The 14015-nt window shown below is 33.6% G+C and overlaps 1 protein-coding gene across 1 annotated transcript in view; it reads right to left on the reverse strand.

Moving 5' to 3' along the window:
• Positions 1 to 14015, reverse strand: part of AGPS (alkylglycerone phosphate synthase) — a 148390-nt gene that overhangs the window by 68245 nt on the left and 66130 nt on the right. Inside the window, exons 9-10 of the mRNA XM_008057032.2 lie at positions 10670 to 10795; positions 6499 to 6607 (exon numbers count right to left, since the gene is read on the reverse strand). Coding sequence (XP_008055223.1) covers positions 6499 to 6607; positions 10670 to 10795 — 235 coding nt within the window. The remainder of the gene's footprint in view (positions 1 to 6498; positions 6608 to 10669; positions 10796 to 14015) is intronic.

A 14015-nucleotide genomic window follows, 5' to 3' on the forward strand; every position in this document is an offset into this window, starting at 1 on the left:
CAACTGAACTATATAGATCATTGCAAAGCAGATTATCTTCTATTTTTTGCATAGCGAGCAGAGTTAAAATTCATTTGCTATATCAACAAATTGAGGATATTTTCACAAACTGAGAAATAAACAAATGTGCCAATTTAAAAAAATAAAATAAAAGATTCAGCTATAAGCTGTCTGCAGGAGACACACTTTAAAATTCAAAGACATAACTAGATTGAAAAAAAAGATCTATCATGCAAACAGTAACTACAAGAAAGTGAAGTGATGATATACTAACATCAGACAAAACAGACTAAACAAAAACATTGCTCGTTATAAGGAGGGATATTTTACAATTATAGGCCATCAGGAAGATATAACAACTATAAACATATATGCATCTAATAACAGGACATAAAAACACATGAAGAAAAAAAAATAAAAGGAGACATACATAATTCAACAATAATACTTGGAAACCTCACTTTTAATAGTAAACATAACAACTAGATCTAAGAAAAACAAGGAAAGAGAAGATCTGTACAACACTATAAATCCATTAGACCTAATGACTAGAACACTCCACCCAAGAACAACCGAAAACATATTCATTTCAAATGCACATATAGAACATTCTCCAGGATAGCCTATATGCTAGCTAGACCATAAAACAAACTTGAACAAATTTTCAAACACTGAAATAACACAAAGTATGCTCTCCAACCACAATGGAATAAAATAAAAATCTAAAAAGAAATAAATTTTAAAAGCTCACTCACAAATATGTGGAAATTAAACAATACATGCCTAAATAACCAATGGGTCAAAGAAGAAATCAATAGGGAAATTAGGAAATTGTTGGAGAAGCAAGGAAAGGAAGAAACACTACATCAAAACTTATCAGATGCAGGTAAAGCCATGCCTTGAAGGAAATTTATGACTGTTAATGTCTATGTTCTTTTTAAAAAAAATCTCAAATAACCACCCTTAAGATACTAAAAAAAGAACAAGCTAAACCTAATGCAAGCAAAGGGAAGGAATTAATCAAGATTAGATTGTAGAAACTAATAAGAGGTAAAACTAATAAGACAGAGGATAGAAAAACAGCAGAGAGAAAAAAAAAAAAGAAAAACCAATGAAACCAAAAGGTGGTTCTCTAAAAAGATGAGCAAAATTAACAAAACTTTAACTAGAGTGACCAAAAAAAAGACAGAAGACTCAAATTACTAAATTCAGAAATGAAATATGGGCATCACTACTGACCTTACAAAAACAAAAAGGATTATAAAGGAGACTATGAACTGTACAGCAATAAATTAGATAACTTTGATTTTAAAAAAGGACAAATTCCTAGAAAAACACAAACTACTAAAACTGACTTAAGTCAATCTGATCACTAATTCAAAGTAGTAATTAGTAATCCAAAAACTACTCACAAAGAAAAGCCCAGGCCCAGATTATTTCACAGCTAAGTCATACCAAGCACTTAAAGAATTAATATCAATCCTTTACAATTCTTTCACTTGTAGAAATGGGGAAAATACTTCCGAACTCATCCTATGAGGTCAGTATCCCAATAACCCCGAAGATATCAAGAAAAGAAAATGACAGATCAACAACTTATATGAATATGGATGCAAAAATCCTAAACAAAATATTATTAACCAAATCCAGCAATCCATACAAATAATCATATACCATAACAACGTGGGGTTTAAGAGTGAAAGGTGGTTTAACATTCAAAAATAAATTAATAAAACATAGAAGTAGAAATAATCACATAAGTGATTAAACTTGAGTTGCTTACGCTCAGCAGATGAAGAAAAAAAGCATTTGGTAAATCCAACATCCATTATGATCAAAACACTCAATAAACTAGGAACAGAAGGAAACTTCCTCAAACTGATAAAGGCCACCTATGAAAAACCCATACTTAATGGGGAAAACTGGATCTTTTCCCCTTAAAATTAGAAATAAGACAATGATTTTTGCGCCACTTGTATTCAACATTATACTGGAGGTTCTCACCTAGGCAAAAAAAAAAAAAAAAAAGAACTAAAATGTATCCAGATCGGAAAGAAGTAAAACTCTCTATAGATGACATAATCCTTGCAGGCAAAAAATGCTAATAAATCCACTAACAAACTAACAGAACTAAAAGAAGAATTTGGCAAGACTGCAGGATACAAAATTGATGTACAGAAATAAATTCTTTTTCTATACACTTGAAATGAACAACCAAAAAGAAAATTAAGAAAACAATTCCATTTACCATAGTATCAAAAATAATGAAATAGTAACAAATTTGAAATAGAAGTGTAAAACTTACACTCTGAAAACTATAAAACATTGTTGAAAGAAAATAAATACCTAAATAATTGGAAACACACTCCATAATCATGGATTGAAAGACTCAACATTGTTAAGATGACAATACCCTCCAAATTGATCTAACTGAAATACAGATTCAATGCAATCTCTATTAAAATCCAAGCTGGCCTCATTGTAGAAACTGACAAGCTAATTCTATAACTCACAAGGAAGTGCAAGGGAGCCAGAACAGCCAAAACAATACCAAAAAGGAACAACAAAGAAGTATTTATACTTCCTGATTTTAAAACTTGCTAAAAAATAAAAGCACCCAAAACAGTAATCAAGTTAGAATGGTACTGGCATAAGGATAGACATATAGATCAATGGGGAAAAACTGAGAATCCAGAAATAAATCCGTGGTGATATTTGACAAGGGTGCCAGGACCATCCAGTGAAGAAAAAAACATCTTTTCAAAAATGGTGCTGCGACAAATGAATATTTACATACAAAAGAACAAAGTTGGAACCTTACCTCATAGTATATACACAAATTAACTCAAAATCTATCAAAGACCTAAAAATAAGAGCTAAAACTATAAAACTCCAAGAAGCCACAAGAGTAAATCTTCACGACATTGAATTTAGCACTGAATACTTAGATATGACAAGAGTATGAGCAACTAAAGAAAAAAAATGGATAAATGTGACTTCACCAAAATTTAATGCTTTTGCACGTTAAAGAACATCAGTAAGAAATCAACAGAATGGGAGAAAATATTTGCAAATTATTTACCTGACAAGGGACTTTTATCTAGAATAAAAAACTCTGGTAATTCCATAATAAAGACAAATAACTCACTTAAAAATGGGCAAATAATCTGAGCAGCCATTCTTCCAAGGAAATATACAAATGGTTAATAAACACATAAAAAGATGCTCATCCTCATTAGTCACCAAGAAATGCAGGTCAAAATTGCAATGAGATCTTACTTCATCCCTATTACAATGACATTTTTTTTTTGTAAATATAGAAAATGAGTATTGGCAAGAATGTGGAGACACTGCAACCTTCATATACTCCTTGCAGAAATGTAAAATGGTGCAGCCATGCTGGAAAAGAGTCTGGCTATTTTTTAATTGATGAAACAAAGAAATATGACCTATATGACAAGCAATTCCACACCTAGGTATAAGCCCTCAATAATGAAAATATATGTTCACACAAAAATCTATACATGAATGTTTAATGCAGCATAATTCACAATAGCCAAAAGATGGAAACAACCCAAATGACTACCAACTGGTAAATAGGTAAACAAAATATAGTATATCAATACAGTGGAATATTATTCAGTCATAAAAAGGAATGAGGTACCAATACATGCTATAACAGTTGAATCTTGAAAACATTATGTTAAGTTAAAAGAAGCCAGTCACAAAAAAACTAAATATTACATTAATCCATTTCTGTGTAATTTCCACAATACAAATCTATGGAGACAGGAAGTAGATTAGTGGTTGCTTAGGGATTGGAGAGGTGGGATGGGGAAGTGTGGAGACAGCTAAAAGGTACAGGGTTTCTTTTTGAAGTGAACTTGCAAACCTTTGTTAGAAGAAGCAAAAAGTTGACAAGTGAATTATTAATTATTAGTACTATGCTATCTTCTTATCCACTTGCACAAAATTATCTATCATATCTATTCTTTCTTAACAAGTATTATCAATTTAATTTTCTTTCATTCTTTTAAGAGACAGAGTCTCACTATGTCACTTAAGCTGGAATACTGTGGTAACACAGCTCACTGTAGCCTCAAACTCCTGGGCTCAAGTGATCCTCCTGCCATAGCTCCTTGACTGCCTAGGGCTATAGGCATGCACCACCATGCTTGGCTGGCTAATTTTTTAATTTTTTGTAAAGACAGGGTCTTGCTATGTTACCCAGTTTGGTCTTGAATTCCTGGCCTCAAATAATCCTCCCACCTTGGCCTCACAAAGTCCTGGAATTGGAAGCATGAGACAACACACCTGACCTTTAATTTTCAAAGTTGCTAATTTCCTTCTACTATACTGACATTCACATCACTAAGATTATTTGTAATTCCTCCTACTCTTTTCAAAATTTTTAGAAGTTTCTGGTAGTCTTGGAATTAGCATCACACATTCAAAACTAATTTGACAAATAAGTTAGAAATCTGTCCAGCATTAAGTTCCTAAAGGTATGAACCATCTCTTCTATTTACTCTCATCTGTATACAGACTACAGAAAACTTCCTGTCTGATCAAACTCAAACGTCACCAGACTGAAATTCATTAAAGAAGGTCAGTATAAACTCTGACTTCATCCAGGAAAAGTTTTCTATTTAAAACTAAATTCCAAGTCTAAGAGTTTTGTTAAATATTTCCTAACTTCTACATCTGCAAATGTTTCTTTGAAACACAGTATTATAATCAGAATATAATCCAAAGAAAAATGTGATAACCACTTAAATGCCAACCAATAGCAACCTAGTTAAATATGTCAGTGAATAGAACATCATGTAGCTGCCAAAAAAAAAAAAAAAATCAACTATTTGTCTGCAATGAACAAAAAGTAGCAAACTCTCATTTGTATTTTAAAAAATATGTACGTATGTGGTTAATACATAGCAATAGTGCTGATTCTGGACAGAGCGATGCCTGTAAGAGAGGGATAGTAGACAGATTTTTCCCTATACACTCTTAACTAACTTTTGAATTTTGTATGTGTATCTACATATCTGAATTTTATAAATGTGCATGATATTACTTATTCAAAAGGTTTATTTAAAAATGTATATACCTTTACATTGGCAAACTTTCTTTATAATTCTCATTCTACATCAAAATTCTAAGGTATTGGTAAAAAGGGACTATGTCTTAAATTTCTGTGTACTCATACTGCCTCATATATATACTGTAGGCATTTTAAAGTAGTGAAATCTACTATAACATTATAAATGAGATTTTTAAAAATTAGTAGTGTAAAATGGGATATTGTATTATCACAAGATTAATGAGATGGCCTAAGGGAAGCTGTGCAACTAGCCAGCTAGGAATTCTACATGGCCCCAATGTGAGATCAAAATCCATCCAGGTCTCAAATGCAGTTTGACAGGGATAACTTCCATTCCTACTTATGCCCAAATTAAGCCAATCACAAATGGATATCTCAAATCCACTTTGTCAAAAGGCCCATTTATATGGGGTTTTAATATATTAATTGATTCTTCTGCTCTCAGAATATGTCAATAGTTATATAAAACTAACTTAGATTATTACTTGATTATATGTACATTATACCCACTTTATATTTTCATTTACAAATAGTTCCATGGCAATGTGACACCAGACAGGCTTATATATTATTCACTTTTCTTTCTGTTTAAAAAAAAAAAAAAAAGTTGTAATAAATGTAAGAATTTTCTCTAATGTTTGTTCTCAAAGAAAACTGAAGGCTTCAAATGGTCTTTCATATAAAATTTAAGTATTTGCTTGAAGAAAAGAAAATCCAGTGATTTCCAGAATAAGAACAGCAGGTATTTGATTCTGAATCTCCCCTCTCCCTTTACTTTCTTTATCACCGAAAAGTATGAAAATCAACAAGAAAAAGAAATTAAATATTTTGGAGGAGATGAAGAGTTACATTTTAATCTACCCAGCATTAGGTAACCAAGCAAAGGATACTACTGGAGTAGCCAAAAATTAAGATCAACAGAAGTTTAAAAGATATGTGAATCAGAATATTAAATTTCACTTCTTCTAAAAATTAAATAATAACTACTTTATAAAAGATATAATTATTGAAAGACAGTAAGATATGCTTTAGCAGTTGTTTTCTCTGATAATTCTGATAAAATTCAAGAATACTATAATAAAAAATGTTCAAATAAGACATTTTAAACCCTAACAGCCACTTATTCTAAATGTCAGTAAAAATTCTAAAAGAAAAATAAAAACAAAAGAACAGGGAATTTTTAGAAATATAAAAAGCAAAATAGAAGAGAAAAACTAATCAGATGTTCTCATAATAAAAACTTTATGAAGTGCTGAATTAAAATACTGTTAAAAAAATTACCATTCCTTATATACAAAACATGTCTTTCAAAGACCTAATATCATAATATCACAGATTTTCACAAAACAGAATCACTAACCCATATTTTTTAATAATAAATCTGTAGTGATATTTACCTTCAGATCCCATGATGAAGTGATGGATATCAGGGCCTGTTGACATACGAGGTCCTTGACAGCTTTTTTCTATTATACCTCTAGGTGTTACCATTTTTATATGAACCACCTGTTTAATACAATACATGATGTAAATTCTAGACATCTGTGAATTAATGCATGTGTGTATTTGTATACACACATTTATGTATATCTATACAAAACACTACTTTTTATATACTGGGTTAAGTGACAAATTATGATGCTTTTCATAATTTTAATATCTTTTAGTAATTTCTGAACTAAAAGTAAATATGTACATAATCTTAAAAGGGAGAAAAGTCATTCTAATTCTAAGACTGTACATCTTTTGATTTAAAGTGGTTTAGGCATATTCACATTTTAAGAATGAAAATACATATTTCTTTAAACCAAATTTAGTCTAGGATTATCCAAATGGGCAAAGAACTAAATGACTCAAAATATAAGCAATGATCATACCTCAATAGTTTCATTCTTTCACTTATTTAACAGTATTTATGAAACACTATTATTCATGTCAGACACTGCTCTAGATGCTTAGAATTCTAAAAAAAAGTTCATGCCTTATCACCACCCTCAACTCCACTTAGTAGAAAAGATTGAAAAGAATTAAATACTAATTATGATACGTTAAAAGTTAGGATGAAGAGGTAGAAGCAATGACTGAGTTAAAGAGAGGGAGAGAGATGTATGATACACATCACACAAGTGAGAAAGTAGGTATATCAAGGAAGAAGGATCTCTCCCTAAAAAATGCTCCTGAGATTTGAATCAGACACAGGTAAAAGTTCAATATATTTTTAGAACAAATTTTTCGACAGATAAGTAACAACAGTGTATTTATTACTGAAGCTTCCTTCAATAAAAATAAAGAAGCAGAGGTCATCGATAAACAATCCATTAAGTAAAAGATAAAAATTACCAATGAGAAAATTTTAGAAGTTTGCATTCACTAACAATTAGAGAAATACAAAATTAAAAGACAGAAATACAAATAAGAGATCCAAAAAAACAAAAAGATTCTCATAGCACTAGTGGGAGTATCAACTGGTACAAAATTTGTATAGAGCAATTTGGATGTAAGGATCCAAAAACTAAAATGAATAAATTCATTGATCTAACAATTCAACCTCTTGGAGCTTACTCAAATAAAATGATTACAGATGTATGCCAAAGAAATTACTCGACATTTTTCCCTTTGTTTTCTGTAATTCTGAAATTAGGAATAATTTAAATGTTCAGTAAAAAGGAGTTAGTTTAATAAATCATGAATTATCAATAAAAATATTATATGAATTCTACAAATTATGATGATAGCCTATACTCATTTATATGTTAATGTAACAATTTAAAGAGAAAATTAAACACAGCACGACCCTTTTTTTTTTTCGAGTTGGAGTCTCACTCTGTCGCCCAGACTGGAGTGCAGTGGCTGCTCGCGGCCACTGCAGCCTCGACCCGGCGGGCTCTGGCGATCCTTCTGCCTGAGCCTTCCAAGTAGCTGGAACTACAGGTGCGCGATACCACACCTGGCTCATTTTTTATTTATTGTATAGATGAGGTCTCGCCAAGTTGCCCAGGCGGGTCTCGAACCTGCGGGCTCAGGCAATCCACTCACCTCAGCCTCCCAAAGACGTGGGATTACAGGCTGAGACACCGAGCCCGGCACGACCTTCTTTTATATTAAAAACTAGATTCACACACGAGCTTATGGTATGCCTAGAAAAAGTTCTAGAAGGATAAATATGAAGATGTTAAAAGTATTAGGATTATTCTATGTACTAATATATATAGCACATATTTTTTATACTTCTCTAATGAGTACACATTATTTTTAAATAAAAATGAGTTTATTTCTAATTGCCTAAATTATATCATAGTTATACTTTTAAAAGCATTTTCTGGCTGGGCTTGATGGCTCAGCCTGTAATCCCAGCACTTTGGGAGGCCGAGTCAAGTGGACTGCCTGAGCCTGTGGGTTCGAGATCAGTCTGGGCAACTTGGCGAGACCTCGTCTCTACAACAAACAATGAGCCAGGCGTGATTGTGCGCCACTGTAGTTCCAGCTACTTGGAGGGCTGAGGCGGAAGGATCACCAGAGCCCAGCAGGTCAACACTGAGGTGGTCGTAAGCCTGCCACTGCACTCCAGCCTGGGCGACAGAGTGAGACTCGGAGTGAAAAAAAAGCATTTTGTTCAGAAAATTCTTTAAAATGAAAATGAAATGCCAACTAATATATATTATACTCTATTTCTTTTTGTGAATTTTTAGTTTGATTTTGTCACTACAGAATTTAACAGTGCTTCATAACTGAAAAGTACATAGCAAGGTACTTTTCACAGTAGCAGTGGATTCTTGCTAATAGCGATAAGCTTCAGCTCTATAACATCAGCATGAAAATCAGTAATCAGAAATGCTCAGGAAATCCTTTGGTGAAGAGATATTCACTACATGACAAAATATTTGAGTTGGAATACAGCTGGAATTCCTTAAAATACCCTAAAAATAAGTGGGGAATAGAATTTATGATGAAAAATGTATCTAGTACATAGTGCTCAAGACTTCTGAAACCTTGGATTACATTAAACATTAGACTAAACAACTGTCTTCAACTTTTTCAAACAATTAAATAAGATATGAGTATCATTACTTACTGTACTTTAACTAAACATGCACTAATGTTAATTGAAGTAATATATTAACACATACTTTAAGTTTAATTTTAGTAAGTTCCACTGCAGCCACATATATTAAAAGAATCTCAACATTAGTAGTTTTCAAAAAAGCAAACAACGAAAATTAAGACAGTCTCAGGGGACACTATAAATTGCAAAGTTAAAAATGTAAGTTAAAATGTACTAATTATCAATGCACATAAGTACATTAGGATGTACACTTATAATGTGTGTGCCTTAAATAACTCCAAAAGATGATTAAAATAAATTACATGCTTTAGCAGCACTAAATGTAACAACTAGCAGATATTCGCCTAAATCTGAAAAAGATCTGAACAATCCAATAGCAAAAGGATCAAATTATTCTCTCCTGAAACTGAATCTAGGTTACTTTAATTGCAAAAAGAAAATGTTTTTCTAAATGTCCTCAATTAAAAAAAAAATAATTTCAATCAGACTCTTTAATTCTACATAGAATAAAAAATATTTTCAGATTAAAATGTAAAATCTCCCAAGACAAAACAGAGTACTTATGAGCCACCTAAAAAAATGAACTACATTCTTGGTAGAGTTAAAGACTGAGTTTCTACAAGGCTTGTAAAATAATATTTGTATATAGTCGTCTCTCAGTATCCACACAGGACTTGTTCCAGGACCCCCACAGATATAAAATCCATGGATACTCAAGTTCTTTATATAAAATAGTACAGCATTTGCATATAACCTACACATATTCTCCCAAATATTTTAAATAATTTCTAGGTTATTTACAATACCTAAAACAATGTAAATGCTATATAAACAGTTTTTTGTTGTGTTTTGAGTTGGAGTCTCACTCTGTCCCCCAGGCTAGAGTGCAGTGGCACACTCACAGCCACCCCAGAATCAACCTGCTGTGCTCCAGCGATCCTTCCAACTTAGTCTTCCAGGTAGCCAGAACTACAGTGGCACGCCACCACACCCGGCTAATTTTTTTACTTATCAGCCAAGTTGCCTGGGTTGATCTCAAACCCATGGGCTCAGGCAATCCTCTTGCCTCAGCCTCCCAAAGTGCTGGGATTACAGGTTGAGCCACTGAGCCCAGCCATAGACTGTTTTTATATTATATTTTGGGGGTTGTTTTTGTTACTTTATTTGTTTACAATTTTTTACTTTTATTTTTAATTTTTTTCAAGTATTTTTATGCCGTTGAAACTAGCAGATACAGAGGGTTGACTGTATTTTATAAGTTGGATAGTGAAACATCTACAAAGCTTAAAAAGCAGTCACTTGAAAAGGGACATCCTTAAATAATGACCACAGTTGTATCTATTAATTATTTCTACTGTATATATATTTAACATTATTATAATAAAAAGAACTACACTTATGGGGGTGCCTACTATACAACTCTTAATTTTTAAGGGCTTTTAATCACTTTATAATGAACTCTATATACTAATCAAATATTACATAATAACTAGAAAAACATTTACCAAGTCCTCGATATTGCCATAGATATTCTTCTTCATGCCTGATGCTCGAGTAGATACCCATCCTCCCACAGTGCTGAATTCCAGGGAATCTGGTTCATGACCTGTACAATAACCACTTTCTTTAAGCTGAAAAACAAAAATGACAAGTTTGACTACTGAAAAATGGTCCTAGTTCACACAGCACTTAACACATTAACTACTCCTACTTTAAAATGTCCGTATGTCTCTGATATTTGAATTCATTAAAACATGCATAGCAAAAAAAATACTTTTATCACATTGGTCCTTAAAAAAAATGTTTTTAAGAGTTTGCCTAGTGGAACACTTGACAAAACTGAAAAATGTGAGCCAACAGATAGTTGTAGTTTCCACAAGTTTGCTAGACAATCTTACTCCTTACAATCCTTTTGTTTTAAAGCCAGCTGTCCCTCCCTGCTTTTTTTTCTACAGAGACAATACTAATGGAGATCAGATTATGTTTAAATAACTGCCAACTTCACCTAAACACTTTCAATAAATAAAGCACTTAATCTCTTGTTCTCCCTATCCTAATATAATATGCAGCAGGCTTGCAGAAAATCCGAGCAAATTGCCTGTACTTAATTCTCTCAAGGAGTCATGTGTTTTAATGTACAGCCATCTGGCTAGGTTTCCTGCATGTAATACCGTCATTTATTTGTGATGTGGATCATGCATTCCTGTACATTAAATAGTCACTTGTTTCTCATTTTTCTGTATTAGCTTGGCTTTGCCATCTGCACAGCACCTGAGGTTGAATGGATGCCCTTTACTGCAACAACACCAAAACTATTCCACTGAAATAATTTTAAAGACTCAGCCATCTTCTGTCAAATGGTACAGACATCACCATCTGTATACCCACTGTCTACTACACTCAAGCCCATCAATCTGCATTGACCATTTTGATAGTCATCCAGTTAAACAACTGTTCTATTTTTCAAGTAAGCCATGCAGTGACATAAAATATGTCAGCTTGGCTGGGCTCGGTGGCTCAGCCTGTAATCCCAGCATGTTGGGAGGCCGAGGTAAGTGGACTGCCTAAGCCTGTGGATTCGAGAACAGCCCGGGCAACTTGGCAAGACCTCATCTCTACAATAAATAAATAAAAAACTTAGCAGGGCATGGTAGCACGCGGCTGTAGTTCCAGCTACTTAGAAGGCTGAGGCAGAAGGACTGCCAGAGCCCAGCAGGCTGACGCTTGGGTGGCCATGAGTGTGCTACTGTACTCCAGTCTGGGTGACAAAGTGGGACTCCAACTCAAAAAAAAAAAGAAGATGCAGCTATGTTTGAGTCTGTGTATTTAGTATAGTATGAAAACTAAAATCCAAAATGTAAAAGCCTATTAGGTTAAGGATTAGATTTTACACCACAGCAACACAAATTACTTATCCTTTTTAATTTTGCTGGTAGGAAAACTACACTTGAGAAGACACCAACATAATAAGATTTTTTCACTAAATATTCAACATATTTATTTAATCTGAAGAGGTTAATGGCCACCCACAAATAAGTAGCTTAAATACAAAGTTGAACAAGTTAAAATGAAGACTGTCAGACTGTTTCTTCCCTAACTCCATCCCCAAACAAAATAATATGAATTATTATTTTCTCTCCAAACACTACTGCTACTCAAATTTATGACATCAAGAGAAGAAGAAAAGACATTCACGGATCCCTAAGATGTACTAAGCACTGTATAGAGAATTTTCACATATTCTCATCATGAAACAAATTTCCACATTACCTACACAGAAGCAGATAATTAAGAACCACTTAAAATATTTCTATCAGTATATCCAATATTAGATATTTTATTAATTTGTCTTTTTTGTCTAGCAGGCTTCTTTGTTACTTACTCCAATTACAAGTAGTTACTATGTGCAAATAAATTGTGTAAAGCAATGAAGATAAAGATACCAAAAAATAATAATAACTGCTATGCTGAGAGAGTTCTACATAGTACGCCAATTTAAATCTACATCTTTGTTAAGAATCTCACTAACCACCTACTAAATAAGTAAAGTAAGTGTAACGGTTTAGAACCTGGGTTTGAAACTTGTCATTTACTCTGGCAGAAAACTGTGCATACTACAGTATGCTAATATAGTACGAAACAATTGTTGACACACAGTAAATGCTCAATAAGTGGCATCCAAGTCTATATACATTCAGTTACTCTCTCCTTTAAAGGTCTGTTCTTCTGTTAATGCCATTTGCTGCTAAGAAAAATCTGCTAAAGAAAAGTTCATAGATTTACTCACACACTCAACCAAAAAAATTTTTTAATAAAATAAAGTAACCACTCTACTCCATGCCACATTAGATAAAAATAACTATGTTCATTAATCACTTAACATTTGCCATGAAGCTCTACAGAATAGAAACTTTATCTTACTTGTGTCCTCATTCAATACAGAAACAACAAAAATTTACTAACTATGTGCTATGCTTCAGACACATCACTAAATGTTGAGAGCCAGCCACGGAGGCCCACTGAGCATTAGGGATCAGGAAGGGTCGTTGACCCCAAGACCACTAGGATGCGTTCGGAGGCTATTGACCCCATTTCCTCCCCCTTTCTACTCAGCACTAACTAGATTAAGCTTCTGTGAACTCAAAACATAAAAACTCTGAGACCGGGATGAACACAAGCTAACTTTAGAAGCTCATTGCTCCCATTCTTCCACAAACTGCAGTTTTGGCTTTCACACAACTTATAATTCAAACTTGGGTCACATCTAAGAGCCTTAGTATTGGTCACAGGCTTCTGGGTCATGATCCTAGGATTTATTGAAGTTGAATAAATGGATTAAGGTTTCATAGATTAGGTTATGGGATTATACCTGAAAGAACATCCGGTGGGTGGGGAACGCCCCTCACACACCCGACTGTGTATAAAAGACCAGTTGTAATTCCCATTAAATGGCTTCTGCACTAGACTGGAGTCCAGTCTCTTTCTTTTTCTCTCTCTCTCTCTTTCTCTTTTTCTTCTTCCCCCCAATCGCCGATGCCGCCTCCACCTTTGGGGTACCCTGAACTTGGCTGGAGCTGGACTCCGGCAAGTGGCGCCTGAACATGGGATCTTAAGGTAAGCTTTCTTAGGACCTCACCCAGGGTGCCGCAGACCCCACTGTAGAGACAGGCAGAGCAAGGAAGGGTGAGCAGTTTAAGAGCCGTGACTGAATCTAAAGAAAGGAACATGTCTACAAGTATTTTGAACATACAGTCCGATAGAGGAACCAATTGGCTTGCCTTTTGCATTTTGTATGCCTTAGCTTTATGGAATATTATCTGAGATGCTTTAAATCCACAGCACGATTTCTCT

This window comes from Carlito syrichta, unplaced genomic scaffold (genome assembly GCF_000164805.1).
Source record: "Carlito syrichta isolate Samal-C Ts95f unplaced genomic scaffold, Tarsius_syrichta-2.0.1 Scaffold302617, whole genome shotgun sequence".
Classification (NCBI taxonomy): Eukaryota; Metazoa; Chordata; class Mammalia; order Primates; family Tarsiidae; genus Carlito; species Carlito syrichta.